The 27,963-nt window shown below is 45.4% G+C and overlaps 1 protein-coding gene across 5 annotated transcripts in view; it reads right to left on the reverse strand.

The window, feature by feature from the left end:
- EGFLAM (EGF like, fibronectin type III and laminin G domains) overlaps window positions 1-27,963 on the reverse strand; it is a 153,818-nt gene that overhangs the window by 11,702 nt on the left and 114,153 nt on the right. For 3 of the 5 annotated variants that reach the window (XM_074328986.1, XM_019737330.2, XM_074328984.1), the window contains 8 exons: window positions 22,637-22,762; window positions 21,293-21,536; window positions 18,145-18,256; window positions 13,863-13,979; window positions 11,257-11,437; window positions 5,920-5,943; window positions 3,475-3,553; window positions 528-671 (listed from right to left, as the gene is read on the reverse strand). In XM_074328986.1, coding sequence (XP_074185087.1) covers window positions 528-671; window positions 3,475-3,553; window positions 5,920-5,943; window positions 11,257-11,437; window positions 13,863-13,979; window positions 18,145-18,256; window positions 21,293-21,536; window positions 22,637-22,762 — 1,027 coding nt within the window. The remainder of the gene's footprint in view (window positions 1-527; window positions 672-3,474; window positions 3,554-5,919; window positions 5,944-11,256; window positions 11,438-13,862; window positions 13,980-18,144; window positions 18,257-21,292; window positions 21,537-22,636; window positions 22,763-27,963) is intronic. The other 2 variants (XM_019737331.2, XM_074328985.1) reach the window with 1 other exon arrangement.

Here is a 27,963-nt window from a genome sequence, read left to right on the forward strand (position 1 = left end):
AGAGTCAGAATTTAAAGCCAGGTCTTCCAACTTTAGATCTTCCCATCTGCCTGAGCCGGTGAGCCCTGAGCGGACCGTGCTCAGTATATCAAGTTCCCTTTCTATTACTTTCTAATTTGCAAGTGGGGAGCGTATGATTGAAACATGCTAGAACAGGGGTCACAAAACTGTTCTGTAAGGAGCCAGACAATACATATTTTAGGCTTTGTCATACAGTCCCTATTAAAACTTCTCTAGCATGAAAGCAGTCCTAGACAATATATAAATGAATCCGTATGGCAGTGTTCCAATAAAACTTCATCTACAAAAATTGGTGGTGAGCCAGATTTGGCCCTCAGGCTGGAGACTGCTGACTGCTGCTCTTGAAGATGGATCCCGCAAAGGAAGACCTGGAGCCTCCACTAAGCCTGGTGTCTCAGGCAATTCCAGCAGACTGGTTAACTTTTGTATCACTCCGTTTGGCATAACCTGTACCATCCGAGAAAAAAACGCAAGGTGATCCCAAAGGCAGCTGGCCAGGGGGTTACCTGAACACCAGGGCTCCATCTCGAAGGCCCAAGGAAATGAAGTCACTGTTGGGTCTCATGGGGCTGTCTCCCCTCCACATCAGCAGGCCATCTTTGGCAGTTGTCTTAAACCTCATGAATGCATTTGATCTTGATCCTGACACCCTGGAGGAAATACACAAACAATTGCACCAAACCAACCATTCTTGGCCAACATCCATTTCTGCCTTTTTTTCTGCCAGCCCCAAGAAGCCAGACAGAAGGATAACCTGGCGTTTCTGACACTCACCACCAGGAGATTAGAATTGGCATCAGCACCAGAGGTGACACCACAGGCCTACAAGTCTGCTCACTCGGCAGCAGTGTCTCCCTCCTCAAATATGGGGTAACCCCATGAGAGGACATTTGATGAGTCACAGATTAACTAGACTCTCTGGTCTGGTTACACCCCAATACACCCCTCAGTCCTCCTTCTCTCCTATCCTACCACTCAAGGGTCCTTGGGAAAGTGTTCCCCACGCCCCAACAGAACAGTGTCTTAAGCGCCAAGAGGTTCAAGCTGGCAGTGGCTCTGGGCTGTGATCATGCCTGTAGATGGCCAGCTCTGACGGTGACCGTCCTTGAGGGCAGAGGACTGACTGGACAGGTGAGGTACTCTGTTAGGTCAGGTTCCAGTCCTACAGCCATGGCTAGGCATTGGATCACAGGCTTTTGTGCTCTTATCAATTCTTGCGAGTAGACTAGCTCAGAAAGCCATTCTCACTAAAGTGATCAGTGTTTCACCTGTTGTAGGGAGAAGAGCGAGTATGAGATCTTTAAATAACAGGTGAGATAAGAGCAAACATAATGTAGTATTACTACTAATATAACACGACTGGAAAAGTCTCTTTCTAGTCTCCTATCACTTGTACCATCCCTCTGTCTACATACTTGGCGCTGTCGAGTACATTAAGTTCAAAACAATGGAAAGGACTTTTGTGTAGGCTTCCGAGAGCCTGGTCTAGACAGGAAGAGACCAAGGCTGCCTTCCCCATGCAAGGCCTTGAAGTGGTGAGGGAGAAAGGCAGAAGCAGGGTCCATGATGATTACTTCTCCACCTGGCCAGGTGCAGAGCAATCCAGCCTTGGCCCATTCCCTAGAGACCTGCTTTTCCCAATCTTTTGTTCCAGGCTTCTTCCTTCCACCACTTGCCTTGGATACATTGACTGGTAGAAGCCAATCATGATGGTTCCATTTCTCTTGCAGTGATTGGTTTAGGGATGGGCATGTGACCACTATTATCCAACGAGATAGATAGAGGAAATTTATCAGGAAGATTCCAAGAAAGATTCTTTTCCTTTTAAAATAAGTCACATGAGAAAAAAAAAGTGTGGTTTTTTTTTAACTTTTCTGTTGGATATTTATAGCTGATTTATAGCCATCTTATGAGGGTCTTATGGACAGCTGTCTTACAACCGCAAAAGGAGTAGCTTCTGGAGAACATGCTGAGGATAAGACGACAGAATGACAGGAGAGACTTGAGTCTTCGATGATACAGTGAATTCTGTGAATTACTCAAGCCAGGATCTAGTCTAAGTCTGGACTGTTCGTTATATGAAATAATAAATACCCGTTATGTTTAAGACATCTTTAGCTGCGTTTTCTTTACTTGTAGCCAAAGGCATCTAACTGAAGTAGACCCTGAACTTGGCTTTTCCCTGCAACTTCACACATATGCATGTGTACATGTACATACACACATGCACACAAGTGCCATCCGAGTTTCTCATGCCTCCTACTCTCGCCAAGCCCTGTACTCCCCCAAACCACCCAGCGCCTCTAAGCATCAGGGGCCTGAAGACTTGGGCCCCGGCACACTGTCCCTATCCTGTGGGGACTCAATGCCCTTCCATCTTTGGGGAAATGGGGCTGAAGAAGGAAGTAGGTCTCTCTTGGCTGGAAATCCATTTTGCCTTGGCCCCATGCCAAGACCACCTAGATAAATACAACGTGGGATTAGAGAAATGAAGCAATGCCTGTCTGTCTGGTGTGCGTTCGGAGTTACCAAGGTTATGTGTGTCCAATGCCCCAGGAAAATGTCTTTCAACCACTTTTATTCCTGGAAAAGCCACCAAACTCTGCCCTTGTGCTTTTAGCACTGGGTGCTTTTACCTTAAAGCTTTGCCTTAAGGAACAGTCAACCTGAAGAAGAAAAATTCTGGAATGACCGTGCTGGCGGCAGTGGGTGATGGCACACCGTAAACTACAAAGAACTAGGGGAGGGAAAAGAAAGCGAGAAGAGGCAAGCTGCAAGCACCAAAGATGAGAATCGCTAGGGGCAGGACTTGGCTAAGGGCTGGCTTTCCCTTGTCACGTAGCCAGGGTATTCCAAACCAGGAGAGTGGATGCCAGCGGAGGGCATCCTGTGCCACCAGGGGTTCACAGCCATGGTGGTGACTTGGGCATCTACTTGTGCCATGTTCCTGTGTCCACATGAAGAGAGCTGAGGAGCCCCTCACTGAACTGGCCAGAGCCTGAAGAGGACAGTGGACCTTTGCTGATGAAGATGCAAAGTGGGAAATCAACATGGAGCTGAGGGAGCACCAGAACCCTTCCAGTGCAGGCTCCAGACTGTGGCTACAGAACAGCGTGAAGCTGATCGCCCAGGCTGGGAAATCACACTCATAACCCTGGCTTTAGGAGTTATGAATACTGGGAAACCTGAGGCAGGGCACGCTCCTCTCTCCAGGCTCTTTGACCAAATAGGGTTTGGGTTATTTGAAAGGCTGCCTTCTTCAATTTATTTTTGTTTTGTTTTGTTCTAGTTTCTGTGTTTATTTTCTGTTGTTTTTTTCCCCTGAGGCCACGGCTAAACTGCCTTCTTCGAGAGAATTATCTTCTGGCACGTAAGATAAGAAAATGCCTTGGGAAAGATATTGAGAAATCAACCCCCAGAGAGATAAGAAGGGTGCCTGATGACACTTATTACCTCTTGAGGATATCTGGATTGTCATAGGTCAGGTAACTGCGGCCAATAAACTGCGGAATCTCAATGGCTTCTGTGATGGCTGCGACAGAACAGAAAATGGAGGTTACATGGAATGTGGCTCTCTTGACCCCGGCACTGAACCACGTGGCAGAAAAACACAAAGAAGGCTAGCTCCTGGAAATACGACAGAACAACTTGTCAGCTCCTTCCTCTTGGCTGCACACACACACTTGGCCAGGTTTGGAGCTGCCTGGTCTGATGGCCTCACATTGGCATCTCCCTCCTGTCCCCTCCATGGGGCTGGCTGTCACTGTTGATGCCCTCAGCACTACTGAGAAGGCCTTATAATATGCTCTGAAACTTGAACTGTGCCAGTTATTCTTGCAAGCCAAAGAGAGCAGGTCTTGGGACATGTGGGGAACAGCTGGGGGTAACTCTAGATGTTCTCCAAGGGAGGCAGAGGAAACAATCCCCAACGAAGCCCACCAGAATTTCTTGATTTGAAGCCAAGACTCCCCAGAACCAATTCAGCCATGACCTCAAGAGATTGGTGAAGTACAAGAAATGAGGCTTTGACTCTTGTTTTTACAAATCACCTTCCAGTGTCATATTTCACAAGATCTTCACCACAGTCTCATGAGGTAGCAGGGAGTATGGAAAAAGGGGCAGGTTGGTTATTCCCATTTTATAGAAGCACAGAAGTCATGGAGGATTTGCCCAATATCATACAGCTGAGAGAGCAAGAGCCCATAATTAGACTGGCTCTCCTTAATTCTGGTCCTCAGCCCACTTTTTACTTCCCAGTATTTTAGAAGTGTATTGTCTTCCTCCCAATTTGTCATCACTTTGTTTTTCTGAGAATTCACCCTTTTCCACACACTTAGCAAAAGAATAGGTTGTACAGTTGTGTTTGGCATCAAAACTTGGGGATAACTTAGGTGATTTCTGCCAAAGAGATAACAGCCATATCTCTTTCCTCTTTAGAAAGCCACAGAAATGGCAGTTTAAAGAAATTATGGTAGAATAAATCTCATTTCCAGTGAAATGTGCAAAACAAGAGAGAATTAGAGTTTCACACAAAAAATATGTGGTTGGTGCAAAGAAGACACTGAATGAAGGACTCTGCACCCAGGAGAGAACATGTGTAATTATTTGACACTATGCACAATAGGAGAGTTTAAACTTAACTTCTACAAATTTAAAAAGAGAGAGAAATAACTGCAAACCCCAAAATCCAATGACATGGGGCCCCCAAATGTAAGTACCTATGCTGGCAGGTCACTCATAGCATGTCCCCAAGATCTTTTCTTAAAAAGTGAAAATAAAAGAGAACAAGAAAAGCAAAGGAAAAGAAATAAAAATTTTAAAGGTAGTTTCTGAGGTCACTATCCAAGAAATTGCTTTATTGCTCCCTGAAGTGGCACAGGCCAGGCTGGACAAGGAGCTGCCAGCCCAGAGGGCCCATCAGGGCCAGAGACAGAGATGAAAGACTCCTGTATCTTAAAATTCTGGGCCCTACAACCAACCTCTCTCCCTTCTCGTTAAAGTGGGTAGGAGGAAGAGGGGAAGCAAAGGAGGGAAGCAGAGAGGGGAAAAGAAGTGAGATGAAAAATAGCAAGAATGAGTAGAAAGACCAAGGAGAAGAGGGGTAAAGAAGGGGAAAACTGGAGTGAGAGGAAAAGAAAATGCCAAGAAAGAAAAGGAGGAGAAGCATGAAAAGAAAAGGCAGCCAGGTGGACAGACGGCAGCCCCTGGGCAGCACAGGAGAAGGGAATGGAAAAAGCAAGGAGCAGAGAGAATGGACAGAGGAGTAAAAATAGAAATGAGAAGGCAAGCATGGAAATGAGAAGAGAAACACAAGCACAAAACTACAGGAGGTAACAGGGAGCGCTTCACTGGGATGGCAGGTCCTGACTTTCAGGATACAAGTGATGAGAAGGGAGGAGGGGGAGAGAGAACAGTCCAGCTGATGGAGAGTCCTTCCCAGAGCTAAACATAACCAAGGCACCCCTGCTGGGTTTGGCTCACCCCCAGGGCAAGAGGCACAGGCTGGGCCTGTCCCTGCTGTTATTGGCCAGGGACGTGGGCCTGCGGCCAATAGCTATGGCTCCCCTGGACTCCTGGAGATGGTCAGGATGTGCTTGTCACATGTCAGCTCCGCACACGGAGCCTCAAAGGGGTCTGTGTGAGCCTTGTCCAATTGCCTGTTAAGCCCCCTAGTGCCAGAGCTTCCTGAGGTCCGGCTGGGACTCAAGTGCGTTCTCAAGGCTTGCACTTTTGGAGGGAGGATTCCCACCAGCGTGGTAGTAAGTCAAGTCCCGCGCCACTCACCCCGGTTACCCTCTGCATGGGGTTGGCCAGCACATGCCCACAGCCTGGCCAGAGCCCGCCCTGGCATGAGCCCAGAGCACTTTCACAGTCTCTCATAGGACTTACTGTACTTACTATTGAGGCAGTGGTTCCCACACTCTGCCATGTGCCAGCGTGAAACAGAACAGGGAAAGTCAGAATTTCAGGCATTGTAAAATACCAATTACTTTGTTCACAGACGACTGGAAAGCAGCCTTGTTTCCCTTGTAAAGCCCTGCAGAAGGCTCAGCTCACCTCCCCTCTCGGCTTAATGGTGAGGGTGGGGGTGGCAGTGGACCGAGAACATGTGTATGAGTCATCTGACCCCTCTGAGGCTCCCCTGACCTTGAAATGACAATCCTCGTGTATTTTAAACCTGGAGAAACAATTCCTTGCTAAAGAGTTACTTACCTTGTCGATGATTATTACTTTTCTTGGCTCTAGGCTACATGTGAGAAAGGAATGATAAGCCAGCCAGCTGTCTGTTTTCTCTCCAGTATGGAAAACATCACCCGAATTCCCACCCCACCCCCCTGTGCAAGATTCCAGAGCTCTAGTTAACCCTCCAGAAATAACACCACTGAACACAAAATGGTGAAAATGTACTCATTGTAGTTAGTATACATTAATATTAATTATTAATATTCTAAAACCTTGGAACTGGCAGTGGCCATCTAGGCTTTTCTGGCCCTTTGTGGTTTGTTTCAATACTGCAAACATTATATTTTAACCTAACCCTTTATACCTATTTTTTTCTACCTTGCCTTTCCCCTACCCACCCTCTCACCTCCCCACCCCCGATGGTGAAGACCTTACCACCGGCGTGATTTGCTCGAAATATGTTTTTTGTCACACCCTCACATTTATACCTAAAAGCTTGTGCCATCTGGTGACACAAAAAACACCCCCATGAATAGCAGCCTCAAAGCACGTTTTCCATGTGAGGGACTTGAAATTCCCAGTAGACGGCAAAGAGGTGAAGTGAGTGCTGGCTGCTTCATACAGTCACAGGATCGCAGCAAAGGAAGGAGCCGGGGGTGCTGCAGTGTAGCTTTCCCAACAACCAGGACTCCTCAACAACATCCTGACGGGTGGCTGTCCAGCCCGAGGAAACACTTTCCGCAGTGGGCAGCTCCGTCATCCACAGGGCATCAGCCACCCTTGTGGCACAGTACTAATTGGTACATAATTCTTGTTACAGGAAGTGGACTCTGTAGCCACAAAGTAAACAAACAAACAAAAATCTTCCTCTACATACCAGACCTCAGCTATCTAAGGACCAACATCTAGGCTGAACACTCCCAAATTTTTTATTGTTTAATCATACACCATCCTAAGAAAAGAAATTCCCTGTAGTATGCATATTTTATTAATTTGTGTTTTTATATACTGGGTTTTCTTAAAATATGGACTATATTTACTGAAGCTATTTTTCATACACTGCGCCCCCCCCAAAAAAAAAACATCCAAATCAGACCCAGCAATATGATGTGAATTTACTAAGTACAAGTAAAATGTCCTAAATGTTGTGGATGTGGTAGGTCAATATAGATCAAGCCAGATCTCATCTTTTAGGATCCTGTATTCCTGACAAAACAGTGCCCTAAGCCCAGGCATGGCCTCCGTAGCTGTGGGTATGTGTAGAGAGCACGGATCAGCTCACCTGCTGCGGAGAAACACCCCCATCTAGTGGCCTGCAGGGTCCTACATGGTGTGAGTCCAAGCTGTTCTGTCATGAAGGGACAGAAAGGGAGGACCAGGGCTCCTAGTTCTTCCCCAAGTAGCCTGTCTGCTATTGGCTGGGAGAACTCCTGGAGAAAACAGCTGCACCCGGAACCCTTGGTTTGGACATTCAGATCATAGCAAACACTCTGAGAAGTCCCGCAGAAGAGAGAGTTGTTTAACCGTGTTTACCCAGCATTACCCACACCTATTTGACCACAGAATCTCCCTCCCATTATGTACCTGGAAATATATGTGTGTCTGTCGCTCTGTGTGCAAAACAGTCATTAACAGTCCTCACAACTTAAATTTTTATATGCAACTTGTACAATTCTGCTTTAACTTATTAGTAACTGACTTGGATAGAACAGCTACGAGGGACTGGGACACGAGGTGGGTAAATTTGGATGAGAGTAGAACGAAGAAAAAAATCTCCAAGGATGGGGAGTATTTTTTGATGAGGGAGGCCTTGTTGAGACCCCTATGGTGAGATGAGAAGGGGGCTTCAATATTGGGGTACTGCGTGGGGTGCTGAGGTCCGAAGTGGAAGAAGGCACCTAAGATGGAGAGCGCCCACACGAAGGTATGGCCATCCCCAAAGTCAAGCCTTATGGGTTTTTTGTCACCACAAGAAGTAATAGCTGGGAGTTAGGAGAACCTCTGGTTTCTCCTGTCCTGGTTTCCTGAGGTTGGGACAGAAAGTCTCCATTTTCTGCAGCTTTTGCTTCAGGGAGCCGGTAGTGCCCTGAGGGCAGCCCCGGAGCTCAGTGGGCACTCCATGCCCACCTCTGTCAGGGCTCAGACTCTCCTGCACCTGCCCCTGACTTTGCAGGGACAAAGGGGGCTCCCGAAACTGCCACAAAGGTCTGGGTGCCTAGAACCAAGCCTGGATTTGTCTGAATTTTGGGCCTTAGCCCTTTTGTGCCTCCAAGAGGTGAGAATAAGTGTCCCATCTTCTGACCAGGGCCCTAGCGGAATTTGCCTGCCTGCCACAAACTCTCTAATGAGATTAGAGAAAACCAAACTCTCTGAGGATCCTGAGAACTACATTCCCGATGGAGAAGGTACTGCTTGGTATGGATTGAATGGGGCCTGGTGCTGATGATTTCTACACCATGTTTTTCAATGTAAAAGGGCAGGTTTAAATTCTGTGGGGGAACTCTTGGACTAGGTTCTTACTTTTGAGGCATGACCTGGTTTACAGGCGGGGGCGGGGGGGGGGGCAAAAAACAAACCTTTACATACATGAGGCTATGAATTACCTGGCTGGATTACACAGGATTCTCTCTGATAACCAAGGGTGGCTTCTAACCATTCTGGATCTTTCAAGCTAAGCACTTACCCAAACTTTTAGAATGTTCTCTTGCATCTCTATGGAACAATTGTAGTTGCCCATTTCTCTTCCCTTTTTTTTCCAATCCTTACCTGGGACTGGATGCTTTTCCCAGTATAACAGCAGTCTACATGGCAACGGCATGCCACTGTGTGCCTGGTGGGGCCTGGAAAATGTGTCCTTAACGGCATGAACCTGCACCCAGAGCCCCATTAATCCTCTGAAGACATATACTGTGTTTCCCCGAAAGTAAGACCTAGCCGGACAATCAGCTCTAATGCATCTTTCGGAGCAAAAATTAATATAAGACCTGGTCTTATTTTACTATAATATAGGACCAGGTCTTATATAATATTGTATAAGACTGGGTCTTATATTATTTTTTGCTCCGAAATATGCATTAGTGCTGATTGTCCGGCTAGGTCTTACTTTCGGGGAAACATGATAACAGGAGAGGAAGTTATGTGATTAGGGCCATGCCTCCTATAGTGAATCTTTCTAGCATTGGCAATGGCTTCCATTGTGCCAGAAGCACCATCTTGATTTCAAAGCACAAGGAGATACTGATAGACAGGAGAACAGTTGATGGCCCTAGCCCAGTGTGTTTCAGAAAGAGGCCTAAATGCCCCCTAGTTGCCACTGCTACTGCCCATAGCTTAGATCTTGCCAGGAGGCCCAGACCCTCACCAGAGACTTGTCCCTTCATTCTGGTAAGATTTATTTCTCAATGAACCTGAGCCTATAGTTACGAAGCTATAAATGTTAGCTCTTTATCTCTGGTATGGCTAACCTTCTGCATAGCAGGAGATGAGGGTTAATAAGAGCACAAATTATCCTTTCCTTCCTCCTTTGATTCCCAAAGCTGACTGTTCATTTAAACCTGGACTTTATATATTCACCATCAGTGTCAGTGTTTAAGGCAGGAGCAAGCTTGAAGTGCCTGTGGTAAAACGGAGACTTGAGAAATTCAAACACTGATGTGTGAAATACAAACCCCGATTTCTGAATGAATGGGCCAGTCTTGAACTAAATCTCTGCAAGTATAAGCTACAAGCTAAACAATGATTTGCTTGTTAGAATCATAGTCAGGCTCATTCACAAATGGATCAATTACTCTTGGGGGGGGGGGTTATCACCAGGGTGAGTTATGTCCATAAATATGTTCATATGATTTGCCTGCAGGTTTCAAAATTCATTTAAATATAATACTTTTTAATTTCCCAACCGGCAAATTGGCATCTTTTATGTTTTCTAAGACTGCTACAAAACAACCTCTCCTGTCATTCTATATACCAAAATATCTACCTGTAATTTACAGTTTTCCTTTAAACCCTACTTCTGATAAATATCAGGAACCTGGAAACATATAGGAGAGAGAGAGAGCATATTCACCTAGGCTGGCTGCCTTATTTCCTTCAGGCCTGTCTACCTTCTTTTTTTTGTTTTTTTTTTAAACCAGACAGGTGAGGCCATCTTGACATTCTAAACAAGAAGGCCCAATATGATGGCCAAATATGGGCAGGCCTCTTCTAGGTCATGGCCCCTGTCTCCCCTGAGCAGGTGTGGAAAGCTCAGTCCAGTAGGGCTTCATGGTCTATGGCCTGCTCTAGCTCTCAGACAAGGGCAGTTTGGAAGCTGAGTACCTCTGAGTAGCTACTAATGGATTTTATTTTTCTCACCACTAATAATAATGTCTACTACTGGTTGAGTACTTACCAGGCATTCTTCTAAGGAATATGCATTGCCTCATTAGTATCTAACACCACAACCATCTGTGTTAGATACTATTGCTATTATCATTCCCATTTTACAGATGAGAAAACTGAGGCACACAAGAAATTCAGGTAGTATGGAAAATAGCACTCCACAGAAGGTTATTTATACTTCAGTTTGGAGCAAATAATGTACAATTCATATTTTTCTGTAACTGACAAGATTTCTCAGATTTCTCTATATAACATTCACAAACAGGGGTCAAAATATTTAGTCAAAATATGTATCAGCCTATAAAGCCGAGGTGTCCACCTATCAGGATAAGCTCCTGTAGTGGTTCAGATGTGGGGGATCCTGGAGATTGGTTGCTGAACCATGAGGAGATTCTCAGGGAAGAAGCCAAAGCACAGAGATGGGGCAGCTCTTTACCTACTGTTACAGAAGTATTTCAGCATTTTGATTATTGAATAATTATAGTACTTTGGATGTAATTTGCCATCTTTTGGCATCTAACATATTAGATGCCAATGTTATTAAAATCACTGATAAAAATAACCAGTATGACTGTCCCGGTGTTATCAGCTCTTCCCTTAAGAGTGGCGGCCCACCAACAACCCGTCCATTGCCTCTGCTCCGTAAGCTGTGCCTGAGGCCCCCATGTGTACCTTTCTGGCAGTGCAGCCCCTCAAAGCCCAAGGGGCAGTCACACTCATAGCCCTCCTTCCGGGGCCGGCAGCTGCCCCCATGGGCACAGGGGGCCCCCACGCAGGGATGGGCTGCATTCTCCACGTTCACGCCCCACGTAAAGTCATGTTTCACATGGATGGTTCGGTCGTTCAGGATGATCTTGGGGAGAGAAAAGGTAAAGAAATTCAGGAATTCAGAAAACATTTTGCAGTCTTGTAAAGCTTCCCTCGGCACACTAACCTGAACTACGGGCAGTGAGGGAGCTTTCAAAAGAAGAGAAAAAGGCCTTTAAAGTCCAGTGAGTGACACAAGAATTCAAGTGATTACGTTGGGTACGTGGGAGAATCTGAAGAGTACAGCATCCTCTGGTTCTGGAAGACCTGGCTACTCCGAGAGGGGGCAAAGAAGTCCCAATAACCACTAAAGGAAGGTTTTTCAAACTGGCTGCCTATTAGAATTGCCTGGGGAGTTTCAGGAAATACACTAATGCCCAAGTCCCACACAGATCAACGGAATCAGAATTTCTGAGGGTGGGATCCAGTCATCAGGAACGTTTAAACGCTTTCCAGGTGAGTCTGAGATGCAACAAAGGTTGAGAGATGCTGCTATAAAGCTGAGTAGGGAAGAACCCAAAACAAAGTGTCATGCAGGCAGGCATCGAAGGGGGAGTGGTGGCTTCCAGTGCCAGTGGAATCTCACTGTGCTGCTCTGTTCTTCTGGCTAAAGTTCTTGTAGAGTCTCCTCAAGTTCCATCAACTGGGCCTCTCCAATGGTCCCACTAGCCCCTGCTAGCCTCCTTCCCTGACATTCTTGAATTCCCTTCCTCTCCACGTCCCCTTCACCATTAGGGAAAAAAAAAAAAGTGAAAGATTACATTCTTAGCGCTGCTGGGCATACTCACTGGAACCAGAGAGTTCCTTTGCCCCCACTCCTTTTCCCTGCAATGGGGTTCTGGGGAAACAGATGAATTATAGGGAGAGGTTGCTGGACTCCCCAGCCCCAAATAAATGGACTCATTGTTTCCAGACCTTGACTCAGAGTGTGTATTTACCCTGAGCTACTGGCATTTCAATGTCTCAAAGCATGCTTTGCAGAATTGAGCGACAGAGAAAACACCCCCAGAGGAACCCTCACCCTGGTGGGGTCAGCAGTGGCACTTCCTGCCACTAATCCATGTTTCCACTGGCTTGCCTACTTCTTGCAGAGTGTTAGGAGAGCTGGGAGAAAACTTTCCCCTAGTCCTGAATTTCAGAAGCTGCTAGAGACTAGCCAGAATACTTCTACAGTCTCCCCTTTTCATGCTTCAAGTGAAGGGCTGTGACATTCACTCATCTGTACGTGAGACAAGCCAAGAATGGCACTGTTCACTGCAGGACATGGCACAGTCAGTGAGTTGGCCACTGAGAGGGGAGGGTGGCTTTTCCAGGAACCGAAGAGGAAAGGGTTGTGTGCTGCCTGAAGGGAGAGGGGGAACAAAGCTTGACAAAGGTGGGGAGGGGTGTGAAGCCTCTTAGCATCTCAGCTTGCTTCCTAAGTGACAGCTTCAAACACACACTTAAACATGGCCAATCCCAGTCCTGGGAGGGGACAATGGCCTGAACTGAGATGTCATTGACACCACAGGTCAGCAACAAAGAGAAACACATCAGTTGGCAAATATTGACCGGACCCCACATGGAGTTAAAAGAGGGCAGAGCCCCAGGGGCCCTCCCTTCCCAGCTTGGATGTGCAAATTATGACCTTTCACTCTAGCCTTCCTCATGCTTTGCCTCAGGTCTGGAAATGGTCAGTGGCCCACATGCTACCATTAGTTGCTAACAGAAAACAGGATGACACTAACATCCAAGACCCGAATATGCTTTTCTTCAAATCCTTTTTCTCCCAGTGTTTGGTGGTCCTGAAAATCTGGGTTGGTGAGTCAACTTGCATGTCTGTTGCAGACAGAACAAACGATTCTCATAACCAGAGAGAGCATGGGTGACCTCAGAAGAAGGAGTAAGAGATGAATATGAGTGGAGCCGGTACCCAGTACCTTACTAGCTGAGTAGTTTTGTCCTGAACTTTCTCTGGAAGGACTCGCTATGCTTTTAAGAGCCCGGTGACATGATTTATCAACAACTGCTAACTTGTGGGGGTGAGGGCAAGGGGTAGAGGTGGGAATGAGAGTTGGGTCTTGCTTTGAGCAAACAGCAAATAAGCCCCAAAGAGAAGCGTAGAGCTAAGAGTTCCTGTTAGACTCCTTTCACATCTTTTCCTTTTCTAGGAGTATCCGAAGCAAACCTGATGCCAACTAGCTGCCTCCCTCAATAGTCCCAGGTGATTTGGATGGATTTGCTGTAAATACCCATCTTCACTGAGTTGAAGTCATGTTGTGTCTGCTGGGCATAGACCTAGGAGCACACACTATAAGAATGTGGGGTTGGAAAGCTATGCTGCGAGCATTAAAAAATGAAATCTTAAAAATGGTAAAACTTTCTCAAAGTTTCCGCTTTTGGCTGCAGTAGGTTGCACCCTGATCACAATTCTCAATTCCATCGTCTGCAGTCAAGGTCACACAACAAACATGAGAAAGCGAAGCCTGTACCTTCTGGATGCTCCCACTGAATGGCTTGCTGATGCCCGAGTTCTTTTTCACCTCATCGTAACTAGGGACTCCGCCAATAAAAATGTCCGTGTTGCACTTAATCTGCGTGAAGCCACCCTGCCAACAGATTACAGACAAAACATGGTATAACTTCAGAAAAGATGGTGAAGACTACCACATGTGCTTTTCGTTCCTTGTTAGTGAGTCCCTTCAAGACCCACCACGGAAATCCGTCTACATGTTGGCTCATTTTTTATATTGCTCTGCATTGCGACTTACCACCTGTTTGAATGTTGGTACATTTCTTAACCTCTCTGAGACTCAGTTTTGTTATGTATAAAATGGGAACCACAATATCTACCTCAAGGATGTGGCATGATGAATGTGGTAGACGGCTCCTTCAGCAGGACCCCTTTCCCTGCAGGAAGATTACCATCAATCTGTCGATCTCAAGTGGGGCCACGCAACTTGCTTTAGTCAATAACATGTGCGCAGAAGCTAAATGAGTCACTTCTAGACAGAGGCTTTTAGATGCAGGGAGAGGTTCACTGTGCCCTATTTCTGCACGCCCAGTTTCTTCATTCTGGGTTTCAGATTAAAGCTGTAGCTGGCCATTGATGGACATGTGGCGTGAGTGAGAAATGAACCCTTACTATAAGCTGCTGGAATTTGGGGGTTGTCTGTGACTGACGATAGCAAGGTCTAGCCTCCCTGTCACTGAGATGCTGCTTATTCAACACTTTGCCCAGAGTTGGAGGCACACTCAGCATCCCAGTATGGCCGACTATTGTCATATTCAGTAATGGTAAAAATAGAACCTCTTTAAGAGACAGGGAAGGCACGGCAGGTGAAAGGCTTTCCTTATTATCCTTATTATCAACTACAAAAGATAGAGACATTCTTCCATTTTTCCAAATTCTCAGAGAACTCCTCATCGTCAACCCCTAAAGTCTCCCTCTGCCTCCAGTCATTTCAACAGACTACATTCCAATAGCTGGGCTCCATAGCAAGCTCTGTGTGACATTTAATGTCTAAACGCCTTCAAACGTGATCCGTAAGCAAAATGTTAAAATGTCCTAAGATAACATACAGAGAGAAATGAAAATTTGAGATCTCTGGGGATGAACACACTTTGGGTAATGTAAGTTACTGTGTCCTTTGATTTATGGGAAAAGGGATACAAAGAGTAGCAGCATTCAGTAATTATTTAACACATATTGTTGGACACCTAATATGGTCCCAGACACTACGTGCTGGAAAACAACAGTGAAGAAGAAAGATGCAGTCCCTGCCCTCCAGAGGCTTACACGGGGTGAATGCGGGCAAGTAAACAGGCAGGTGAGATGAGTCCTGCGAGGACTGTACAGGTGGCTATGGGTGCACCTGGCAGGGGTGGCGTCTAATCCTCTAACCCAGCCATAGAGAGTGGGGAGTGGTCAAGGAAGAGTTAGAATTGTAGAAAGTGGATGAAATAGGAATGTAGGTACAGGGCAGAGGCAAGGAGAGACCAGATCACGCATGTGGAGGACTTTGCACTCTACCTAAAAAGCAATGAGTTTGAGGCAGGAGAGAGAACAGTCAGATCTGTTTTAGGAAAACCACTGGTCAGAGGGAGGAGAATGGAAATGGTGCCTGGTGGGGTCGGGGTGGAGGAGGAGAGACAGGGAGAGCAGAAAGGAGAACACTCTTCTAGGGGACTGCTCACAGTGGCCTGGTCCAGCCTGGTAACAGCAAGGATGTCTTGATTAGGTTATAGACTAAATAGCCTTCTGTCAATAACCTTTGGGCAGCTTTGAGGGTTCTTATTGAACTTGGGGGGAGGTGGAGCCATCAAAGCAGGGCTTTCAGGAATTCTCGCGGCCCGATGGAATACCGATCCAGGCAGATGCTGTCACCACACACCCACAGGCACATGTCACTATCTGTCTAATCCTACCTGAAAGTTAAAACAAGATCATAAAAGGAAAGGAGGAAGTTTGCCAGGGTCAAACGGATTTCAGAGAAGCAGCCTGGTTTGACAAAACTTAGAATTACAGTTGTATCTAGCCAACAAGGCGGGGCCTCGTGGGGGGAAAGCAGGGACCTTTTGGGTGCTCACCAAAACCTTCCCCTTCCCCCTCCTCTTGACAACCTGCCACACCCACCTGGGACCTTAGGAGAGAAGCAAATAGACCCCACCAAAGTGAGGCCTTTTCTGAAATGATGGGTGTTGTGTCTGGATCTGCACTTCTGGTTAACTGGAAGTGGCTGGAAAACCTGAGCAACCCCCAGCTGGGCTTTCTAAAATCCCCAGAAGTATGGCCCCTTCTTTGAGTCCTGCCATACATAGCTTGGCTCAACCCTGGGCCGCTGTTGTTATTCCTAGGGTCCCAGGTCCTGGGTTAGCCAACAAGTGTTCTCTAATCCCTGGCTGCTGGTCTCTAAGATCTAAGATGATTGCCCCCGTGTTGGGACATGGTAATGCCCAGCTGGGGAGCAAACTCTGCTGGGGGGAGATTCGATGGGGCCTTCCCATTCCTACCTCAGAGTGGCCTCAAGAGAACCACCCTCACACGCACACACAATAGCCACTTCCTCACTCCCACATGTTTGCATTGCTTTCCAGGTGGCCAGCTCCATCCATACAAACACAGTTCAAAAACCCAAAAGAAAGGGTACTGGCTCTACCATATTGATTTAATTCTCATTCCCTGATATGGAGACAATAGAAACTCTGAGGTGTGGTTTTACCTTCGTGTTGTCTCTTCGCTGTAAGATCCCAATGGTAAATACCACGTCCTGAAGAGTTCCTTATTTATAATCAAAGGCCTTAACCTTACCATTTACAAACACTCCATCCTAAGCTTATGTTCCTGCTTTACAGATCTAGGCCTTTTGTAACTAAGGCCTAGAGAGATACAATGCTTTTTAGAATTTATATTATTAAGTGAAAACATAGTCAGGTCTATATCTTAAAGTCAGCTGTTAGAATTTTCTGGATTCTACCACAAGTGACTCCTATTATCTCTTTAAAGTCCATTTCTCTTCCTCCATCTCCCTCCTTTCCTTTCCTTTCTTTTCCTTTCCTTTCCTTTCCTTCCCCTCCACTCTCCACCCTTCCTTTTTCCTTCCTTCTTTCCTTCCTTCCTTCCTTCCTTCCTTCCTTCCTTCCTTCCTTCCTTCCTTCCTTCCTTCCTTCTTTCCACAAATATATATGGAGCATTTTCTAGGTGTGAAGGGTCCTTGTCTCTTGAAGCAGAACTCAGTTTGGGATTTTTCTAATTCCCAAAGAGGTCCTTGGTTCTGATAGGACCTCCCGCCACTGCCCTTCCTGGAGTTGCCTTCTGGATATGTGTGTCCCTCTTTCTTGTCTTATCCTCAAACAAATACCTCTTTCGCCACCAAAAGTCTCTTTTCCTTCCTTTCCTTTTTCCTGCCAATCCATTTTCTTATCAGAACACCCACATTCATCAATGCCCTCTTTAAATCTTGCAATGCACAAAATGAACACTGTTGGAAATTGAAATACTGGCAAATCTAAAAGTCCCCTTTGTAAATTTTTTTGTGTGTGCAGAATCCTAGTATCTTTAAAACAAACTTCTCTTATCAGTTCTTAAATGTCATTTTCCTTTGGATATATTCTTGGAAATAAAATCATGGATAAAATTATAAACTTGAGTAGAAATTGTGAGCTCTTGAAGCCATGATATTACACTATGAACTAATAATAATAAGTAAAGCTAGATAGTGCTGACCATATACTGGTACTGCTGTGTTTATATGTATAGTCATCCTACGTTGCACAGCTCTACAAAGTAGGCATTATTATTATCACCACTATCACCATTTAACAGATGAAAACACACCAGCTTAGGGTCTGAGTTCACACTACTGGTAAGTAATGGAGCTAGATCTTGAACCCCAAAGTCTAGTTTCAGAGTCTGTGTTCTTGTCAGATGTATGACCTTTAGCCACCTCAGGGTCTGTGTTCTGACCTACATATTACACATCCGCACGAACAAAGGCAGGGGTTGGCAGTGAGGAGTGGAGGTGGCAGGCAACTTTTAAGTGCTGCACTTGTATTAGCTCGCTTAACCCTTACAACGATTCTTTAATTGTCCCCATTCCCAGTTGAGGAATAGAAAAGATAAGTAACTTGCTCAGTGGGGAGGACGGGTTTTAGTCCAGCCAGTCTGGCCCTGGACTCCGTGTATTTATCCACTGTACTTTTGTCTCCAAGACAAGAAGAAAAGAGTCACCTTGTGCACACTAACCATTAGCAGCACAGGTTTGTCCTTCTTACCTCTGCCATGCCCTCCACTACCTTCTGCTTATCCACCTGTAAGATGCCGTTCTTTGCTGTGCGAGATACATGCAGCTCATGCCAGTGGCCCAGGGTGAGGGGGTCTTCACTCCTGTTGAAGGAAGGAAACTGAGCATGGGTTGGCATCCGTGCTGATACGAATAATGGTCACCAATCTAGCTCTGATCAGACGGATGCGAGTTTCATTAGGCACCTCACTCTGTTCAGCAAAAAGGAGAAAACGATCATCCCTACTTAGTACACACAGCAGTGTCAGCTCCTTTTATTGGACTCATTCACGGTAGGAAAGTTGCATTTATTATTTTACTTATTCCTTACAACAGATCTAAAATGAGCCTTGTTTTCCAGATGAGGGGTGACAGAAGGGTAAAATGTGATCGTTGTTGCAAACAAGCTTTGAAGACGACAAAATCATGTGAGCTTTGGTGTAAAATACAGATTCCTTGGTGTACTGAAGTCTGAAACATCCTTTGAAATGCGTAGAAAAATAAGACGCATGGATGGATGAATATAAGGATGGCTAGATATGTGACAAAGTAAATATAGCGAAGTGTTAATTGTAGACTATAGAAGGTGCATATAAGGATGTTTACTGTACAATGTTTTCAGCTTTTCTGTTAGAAATTTTGCATAACGAAATGTTGGCATAGAGACATGGTCCCTGTTGTCTGATATTGTGAAAAGGATTAAAAGTACTTTAAAAATTCAATTTTTAATTCAAGGTGGAAGCACTTGAAGTTTAAATGATATCGATAAGAGTTCTCCGCATTACTTTTTATAGTGAGATGCACCAAAAGAGTGTAATTATTGCATTTGTATTTCTAACGATGTAATTCCTGCCCTTTACTGCCCCTCCCAATTATTTTGTGGTGCTGGATCATCTTTGGAAAACCATCAGGAATACCAATGCACACAATTATTGAAAGGTCTTTACCCCTCACTTGATATTTTGCTCTGGCAAATGCTTTTGTGATTTGTCCTTAGCAATTAGAATTTAATCACCTTGGCTAAATCGATATGCAATAAAGAAACCAGCCACACTTTTTAAGCGGCCCTGTCTCCATAATAAGTAACAGTTTTTTAGTCATGTTCTCGTCCTGCAGAGGTCATTTCCTGTCAATATGCTGCTTCCTCAGCACAGTTATATCGATCAAGGCCATCACGAGCTCATTTCAATTGTCTTGATTTTTGAATCAAGTTCAAAATGAATTTGACCACTGTACCCTTTTCCTAAAGTTAAAATGATTTCGCCCATTCCACAACTTCTGGTAATTCAGACTATCATGGAATTTTCTTAATCAAGCAGGAGGCCTTTGAAATGGTTTTCAACATAAACATCTTCCAAAGGGGCAGCTGAAATACCAACAGTGATCACCGTTGTCAGGTTACACTGGAAACAGGATGGGACGAGGGAGCAGATGGTCGGTCATTGTTCCTTGGGAACTCTGAGTACCTGTCTCCTTTTCATCACACCTAATACTCAAGAATTCTTTTTTCCAGGCACCTTTCCTGCCAGGCAGGGAAACAATAACTTACATTTAAAAAAAATAAAAACACCTCTTGTCAAAAGTAGGCACCGAATTAAGAGAGAAAAACCGAACTTCTGAGGTTCTATGTGTCTGTGACACCCCCAGGTGGAGTTGCCTCTGCAGACAGAGGTGCAGGGGGCATCTGTCCAGGAGGAGGGCTGATGAGCTCACACCCTCCCCTGGCTCGCTCTGGTCTTCCCTTATCCAGGAGGAAGCCATTTGAAAGTACAAGGTGATATGCAAGAAGCCTTCCTTTCTCAACTTGACAAATAGTTCTAAGAGAATTGCTTAGACTGGTTTGCATAATCCCACACAAATTGAATTGGTTAAATACCCACCAAAGTTGACTTGAGACACAGAATGCTTTTGCAGAACCAGAGGAACAAAAATGTTTGTCCATTCCCCAAGGTTGGGGGTGTTATGGACGTGTAGGGGCAAAAATGAACTGTCCTTTTGAAGAATTGTGGAAACCTAATGCAGTGAGCATTTCCCATCAGCCATGAAAAATGACCAGCAATTAAGGGCAATGCATGGTTGTAACATCTCACCCACATGCTCTTTCTAAAAATGACAGTCTAGCAATATGAATGTTGATTGAATATGACCTGTGATTTCCTTCAAAACAACAACAAACTCACTGATTTCCTGCTGCAGGGCATTATACAGCAAAATATCCAAGTTTCAAAAGAGAAGAATTCGACAAATGTAGGAACAAGAAGCATGTCTGCATTCAACTGGCAGGTCTCCAGCTTAAAGGCAAAAACTGCCATGGGAGGAACACAGTTAAGAAAAGGGAGACATAAACAAATAAGAAAAAACATCTGCACTGCCAATCACAGGCTCCAAGGGACTCACAAAGATAGTGACATGGTGTATGGGAATAATTGATCTGCTAAGTACATTAATAGTGCAAACTAGATAACAGGAGGAAGGTCTTGACAACTCAGAACCTATTCTGCATATACAAGCAAGCACTGTAGAAGCCCCCACTGACTGCCATGCTGTGGAAATCACTCAGCACACAGCCTTCTTGAGCACACTGGTGAGAGATGGGTCTTTGCAAGTGCTGACGATTCATGGTCATGTTCTTTATATAGAGAACGATAAGAGACCATCAAAGCAATAGTGCAAAAGGAAAGTTGAACTTTAAAGCGAGGTCACCAAAGATATTTCTGTTCATTAGATTTCTGTTAATACTTTTTTACTATTTGTCATTGAATTGCTGAGCACCTACAAGTGATGGTGCTCTGGGCAAGGTGCTGATTAATTATAATTCATCAAGTTTCTGCTGACGGCACTGTGTAACTTCAGGTGGAAATAAAGGCAGCTTCCCCCATCGGAATCAAGCCCATTTTCCATAGTTTGAAGCAGAGAGAATCACTCCCTGCTGAGTAGTCAGGCAAAGGAAACCTTGCTAGCAGGAGAGCATGATCTATAGGATGCATGATCTGTATGAATCAGGACAGGTTTCAGAAAAGGTTAAGTGTTTAGGAAAGGCAGGAAGAGTGCAAGCTATTAGAGGACAAATTCGTCTTTTCCCAAATGGCTGCTGTTTGGCTTCTGTGGGGAGAGGGGTCCCTAAAGGTCCCAGCCCTTACCTGAGAACACCAGTCCCAGAGCCACAGTCAAAGCGGAACTCCACGTGGCTCCCTGCCATGTTGATGGACAGGAAGTCTTTGCTGCCTGTGTCAAAGCTGTACAGAAGGACGCCATCGCCCGAGTCTGGCCGAAATGTGATCTCAAACTCCATGAAGGAAAGGTAATGCTGGGGCTCCAGTGGCCAGGGCGTTGCAGCATAGGATCTCAGGGACTCTCTGAATTGAGGAATGGTCAAGGTGAAAGCTGAAGAAACAAGCATGTCATTAGCAATCCCTCCAGAGCAGAAGGAGCCATGTTCTTTTCCTCCTGAGCACAGAGCTAAAGTACATTTCTAAGCTGCCCTGTAGTTAGGTGGGTGGTATAACTGAATTCTGGCCAGTGGGATGTGGGTGGAATTATTATACAGGACCCCAGTTCTGGCCCCTAGAACTTCCCTCCATTCTCCAGGTGCTCTGTCTTCCCTTACCTGCTGTCTGGAAGCAGGAATCACTGGAGGACTCTGAAGCCATAGCAGAGCCACTAGAAGGCAGGAGCCTGTGTTCCTGAATGGCTGTGTGGAGCAGAGGCCACCCCACCCCCAGCAGCACCACTGACCTGCAGTGATGTGTAATGTGAGCCTTAATTATGTTAGGTTATGGGAATATGAGATGGCACGTAATAGCTTTGGCTTACTCTGGCTCATATGCCCTCTTCTAGGTGACATGAGATTTGAAATTAATTGCACAGTGCTAAAAAGTTCTCCAGGATCATGTCTTAGGTCAAACCCTAAATCACTGTTGGAAAAGTTAAAACACATTTGACCCTGTGTGGTTTTCCAAAATCTTTTAAATCTTTAAAATTTTCCATTATTATGTGTATTTGTGTGGGCATGTGTGTTTCCATGTATATACATATCTGTATATTTTTTATATAATCAGTATTGAGAAATGGGAAGATCACTTTTGTCCCATCACACTATTAATGCATATCTTCTTTGCATATCTTCCCAACCTTTTCTCTTAAACTGTCAGATAGCCTAAGGAGCATGAGCTCTGGATGCTTTGAATTCTGTCTGATAACAGATCACACAAATATAGGCTTTTTACAGTTATTCAAGGGCCAAGAGAAACCCCCTAAAGCCTGGCCTGGGAGCATCTTAAAATGAACATATCTTTGGCTGGTTTGACACTTTGACACTCAAAGACACTTGAACCTGGTAAAAGAAGATTCTCTCATCCCTCCTAACAAAGCAATGTTATCCCACAAGAATGCATGGGGCTTTGCTAAATGTACGCTGATGAAAAATTTCATCAATGTGAATGAATATTTAGACAGAAATCGCCATCAACTTGCTTCTTTCTCACCATCTTCACAGTGTCGACCTTTAAATCCAAGGGGACAGAGGCAAATGTAGGCGTCGGCTCTGACTGCTGTGCAGGTGCCGCCATTGATACAGGAGGCTTCATCACAGAGTCCACTGCTGCACTCGCCTAAACACAGAAGGGGAATTACAAAGTCAATTCATCATCTGAGCCAGTCCAAGATCATGGAACTGACCACGCAACAGCTCATGGTTCTGAATAAACACAGTTCAGTTCCCACTCTTGTTGATTTGCACCTCTGCACAACTGCATACCAGCCTTCGGGGTTTGTGGAACCTGCCCTTCCTTTTAATTTGATTCTGGCTTGTTCTTTCCGAAGGCCTACAGACCCTTTAAAACATGGTGGACACAATAAATCACAATACATTGTTGGGCAACTTTATGATGACTGATGGGGATGGCTGCATTGTTTCTGCTTTAATTCATCTCTCTGCTGTTCCCATAAGAGCGTATTTCAATTACTCTAATGTCAACAGAGTGTATATATATTAAAACGTTCTAATTTGTGTGGCCCCAATTACCTTAAGTGCTGTTTCCTTATTGGTTGAAAGGTGAAGCAGGCAAGATAAGCACCGAAGGAGTTAAGCAGCCATATCTAAGCTTATCAACTGGCCTGAATCCTGGACTCCTCCATCTGGAGCAGGAAGGAAGGAGGGAGGGAGGGCTCCATAAGACTGCAGCATGTGGTACCTCAGAATCCCTATTGCTACCTCAAAGTTACGTTCTCATGAGGGATAATGTGGCCACAAGTAAAAAGTGCTGAAAGGTGCGAATCAAGATGGGTTGGTTAGTTCTCTTAATCAAACACATGTCAGAGAGGCCCACAGAGAGTACACTTGGTCATTTTCAAGTGTGGATGACCAGATGAAGTGAAAAATAATTGACTTTTCCTGAGCTGCTTTTCTTTTGCTTCTTTGATCTTCCCTTTCTCCTTGTGTATAAGGAATAAATTAGACAGATGGGCCACAGTCTGCCCCAGAACTACGTAGGTGAGTACAAAACGCTTTTCCTGGGAAGGAGGCAAGGGGGGCACATCTCTGATTAAGCAGTGATTAAGCTCTGTGCGCCCAGTGTCCAATCTCCCATGCTGCGCATGCATGAGCTGGCGGCCCGCCCCCTGGGAGATAAGGAGCCCTCCTTGGCCTGATTGTGTCATCTCAGCAGGGTGAGTCTCATCCTTGCCTCATCAGTCATCTGTGTTGAGTTGATAGTCTTTTCTTTTCATAAAGTTTCACTGGGGGGGGGGGGGGCGCTGAGCACAGTATGTACCTAGGAAAGGAGATCCACCTCAGAGACTGATAACAGAATTTTAATAAAGCCCTTCCTGACGGCTTGCTCCTCTAGCGGGGGTGGGCTGGCCTCTGGGAAGTCAGGCTGAGGGCCACTGGAGGTTCAGGCAGAAGTGACCACTGGTCTTTGCTCAGCTACAGCCCTGAGAACACGACCGACACTGACAGTCTCCACAGAGGCTGACACTGATCTTAGAGCCAAACTCTCACAGGTCCCCGAGCTCTACCAATTTCTGTGGGCTGAGATTCTTTCTCAGAGAAGGACTGGTCCCACAGGAAGAAGTGAGGTCCTGGGTTATTTCAGATACACATAGAATTTTTTTTTTTTTTTTTTTTACAAATTTGCATTGTAGCTATTTTTTAAGAGGAGGGAATTGAGGAGGGCAGGGGAGTGAAAGCCAGCCAGAGTTGTTTACTTGATGAAAGCTGTGTTTCAGCAAGATTATGGTATGCAAGATAGATTGTGAGTGGTGGGGGTGGGAATGAGGAAAGAAATCCTACAGGAGGTAAAGCAGGGCTGGATGGGGTGATGACAGAGGAGGAAATGGAGGGAAAGTGAAAAATCAGAGACCCAGGGAAAGAAGAAATGGCCAGTTCATTTTAGATGTTGAAGGTGGACTCTAGCATGACCTCAAGGCTTCTCGTTTGGCAGATGAAAGAAGAGTGGCAAGAGTAAATAAATGAGCATGCTGTGAATAGGGACTGGTTTCTGAGGCGCAGAATAGGAGTTGGCTTTTGCTCAACTTAAGCATCAGGTAACTGTGGAAACATGCGCTGCTGAGCTCCGCGGGCAGGAGGGGATCCCACACAGAGGTGCGGGGTGGAGGGCAGCGTCAATGCAGGGGTGACCCTGACACCAAGAACTATGGGCTCCCTGAGAAAGGACGGGACAAAAGGGCCCCATGGAACTCCCAGGAAACCTGAGAACGGTGAGGAGCCTGCAGAGAAGACACAGGAAAATAGGTGAAGCACCCTGCAGACCCAGTCATGGAAGCTCAGGGAGGAGCAGGAGCAGAGTGAGAAGGGGGAGTTAATACCGCCCAGAGGTCCAGAGGGTGAGCTGTTGGGTTTATAAAGAAAGGATGACGCACAGCTTCCAGACAGCCGTTTTGCTGTACATGGAAAGTAGAAGCCCCACCACAGGAGGTTCAGACAGGGGCCTGGAAAGCCTTGAAAGAGAGGAAAGAAATTCCCAGGGTTCCTAAACCAGAAAGGTAGCAGGGTCTGGGAACATGGTGCTGGTTTAAGCTGGAGGGCACCTGAGCAAGTGAGAATAAGCTAGAGCAAGGGTCCATGAATTTAGATGGGAAAAATATTCATCTTTGTTTTCCCTAACTTCCAACTGGAATTATTTTTCCTTCAATTATAGGTGTAGGCAACAAACCTGTAGATTAGCAGTTCTTGTAACTTGTAACCAATAGACCTGAGCTACTGTCATATCACATTCCATTTGTGGCAGGTATCTTAAAATATCATTTATGCTCATTGCTACTACTCTGAAGTCATGTAGTTACTGCACCACCATTAAATAATCCTGTTCTTTAATGTTTTATAAAGAACCACGTATATTATTATAATATCAAAAATTTAAAATATTGTAGAGCGTTAGCTCCATATAACTGTTTTCTACCACGCATATTATTCTCTGCATTTAAAAACATCATTCTGAGAAGAGGTCCATAGCCTTCCCCAGACTGCCAAAGGGCTCCATGGTACAGGAAAGGTTAAGAACCCTTGGGTTATGGAGAAGAGATAATCCCGGCAGCAAGGTCCCAGGGACATAAGAAAGGATGTGTGCAGAAGGTAGATGAACAGGTTAGTTTTAGAGGGGAGAAAAATTTTCAACTCTTCAGAGTGGGAGGAGGAAGGAGCTACAAGGTCATGTACACAGAGAGCTGGCAGGACCTGATCATTAACACATAAAATGACTTTCACCGACACTGACACATACTTGCTACATACCAGCTGCTGTGTAGGTTTATGCGAGATAATGAAGTGAGGGGCAGAAGATAAATCAGGCTCCCCAGGAGGGAAGAGAAGGTGGAACATCAGGGGTTGGGATGCATTAAGGAGACACAGACAATGAGCAACCTCCCTGCCCTTCACCCCCCAATCCAGCCCAATGACTGAGTCTTGTGTATTTCCTCTCCTAAAGATCTATCGAATCTGTCACCACTATCACCCTGCATCAAACCACCATTGGCTGTGATCTGGACTATTGCAATAGCCTCCCAGCTGGTCAACACGAATACCCCTTCTAACAAGCTGTTTAGAGTCAGAGGGATCTTTTCAAAACAAAAACTAGACCGTGATACCCACCTCCCCGTCACACTCCTATTGGGACAAGCCATTTCCTCTGCCCAGAATGCACTTCCCTCTCCTCTGCTTTCTAACTCTTACTCTTGCTTCAGACATCACCTTCACATTATATCCTCAGAAGTGCTTTCCCTTACCCCCAGGCCATAAAATCCACCATTACACACGATTATCACACCATCACTTCTCCTCTGTAACACTTACCCAAATTGTAATTGTACACTTAACTCGTGTGACTGTCATTAATTTGGTCTCTCCTCATAGCAGCGACACCAGGGCTGAGCTGGGGCCCTGTCTGTCTTGCTCATTACCTTATTGTCAGCACACAGCTTTGTCACTAGCACTAGGCAGGTGCTTAAATAAGTATGGAATAATGTAAATAAGAATGAATGAAAGAGTGAGAAGCCACAGTGAGACCCATGCCCACCACAGACCTCTCGAGTCTCAAATAACTTGGGAAGTTGGCTCTGTGACATCGTTCCATCAGGGTGTGGAGATCCCAAACAGATTGGAAAAAATGAGGGATGGTGGTTTAAGTTTGAGAATTTGGGTGGAAATACTAAAAGAAAAGGCTGGGCCAGAGAATGCAACATTTTGCTAGGATTGCTGACTATTCTAAAATGAGAGTTCACAGAGAGTCCACTAGCGGGGGATAAGCTAATGAAGGAGATAAAGTGGGAAGTGATGAGTAATGGAAAGGTCCCACAGAGGAGTGGAAACAGGTTTGGGAGGGTGGGAGGTGGGGCAGAGGGAAAGTTGTGGTCGAAGGCAGCAATGCCAAGTTAGAGGTACCAAGGGGAGGCCCATGATTCCGCAACTGTCGTCATCCTCTTCCGGAAGCCTGTTTTTATCTCCACCAGAAATTCACTGCTGTTTGCATGAGCCCAGTCTTCCCCAGTCCTCTGCTTTTAACTTACAATAACTTGAATTTGAGGACTAACTCAAAGAAAAGCAAAGATGGAGTTTGAAGAAAGATAGACAGCTCTGTTTTTGTATCTCAGGGAAAAAAGGGGAAGAAATGAAAAAAGGCAACATGACTGACGCCTGACACTAAGGTTCACAGAGAGACATCAAATAATGCAATCATAGCCTCCAGGGAACTTAGAGCCAGTAAGGTGGGTCCTCCTGGTGCCATCTGTTCAATGGGGAGGTTGGTATCCCACTGTGTGAGAACTTAAAATGCTGTAAGACATTGGTCCTTACTTAACGTTGCAACTTCTAAACTCCCTGTCAGACGTTACCATGCAGCCTCGAGACTGCGCAATCTGTCCCTGTCAGGTCAACAAAGAAAGAAGAAACAACTTATATAACCTGATTTATGGATGGAGTCAGAATATTAATAACAGGAAATATTTACAACATGTTTGCTATGTGCAAGGCTTTATTCTAAGTATGTTATATGTACCACAATTCATCTAGACACAATTACCTTATGAGGTAGTTATTATTTACAGATAGGGAAACTGAGTCCCAGAGAGGTTAACTGATTTGCTAGAACCAGGCGATCTGCCTTCAGAGGCCAGGCTCTTAACCACCACGTGAGACTTCTGATGGACTTGCGGGATCTTACGTGCTAAATCATCACAAATGTCCAAGGAGAGGGATTGGGGAGACATTTTCCTACCCACAGCGGGGGCTTTCTCATTGTTTTAGTCATTGCTGTTTACTGTGAACTGTGACCAGTGAACAACTGGGGAAAAAGTA

Source organism: Rhinolophus sinicus, linkage group LG03 (assembly GCF_036562045.2).
Source record: "Rhinolophus sinicus isolate RSC01 linkage group LG03, ASM3656204v1, whole genome shotgun sequence".
NCBI lineage: Eukaryota > Metazoa > Chordata > Mammalia > Chiroptera > Rhinolophidae > Rhinolophus > Rhinolophus sinicus.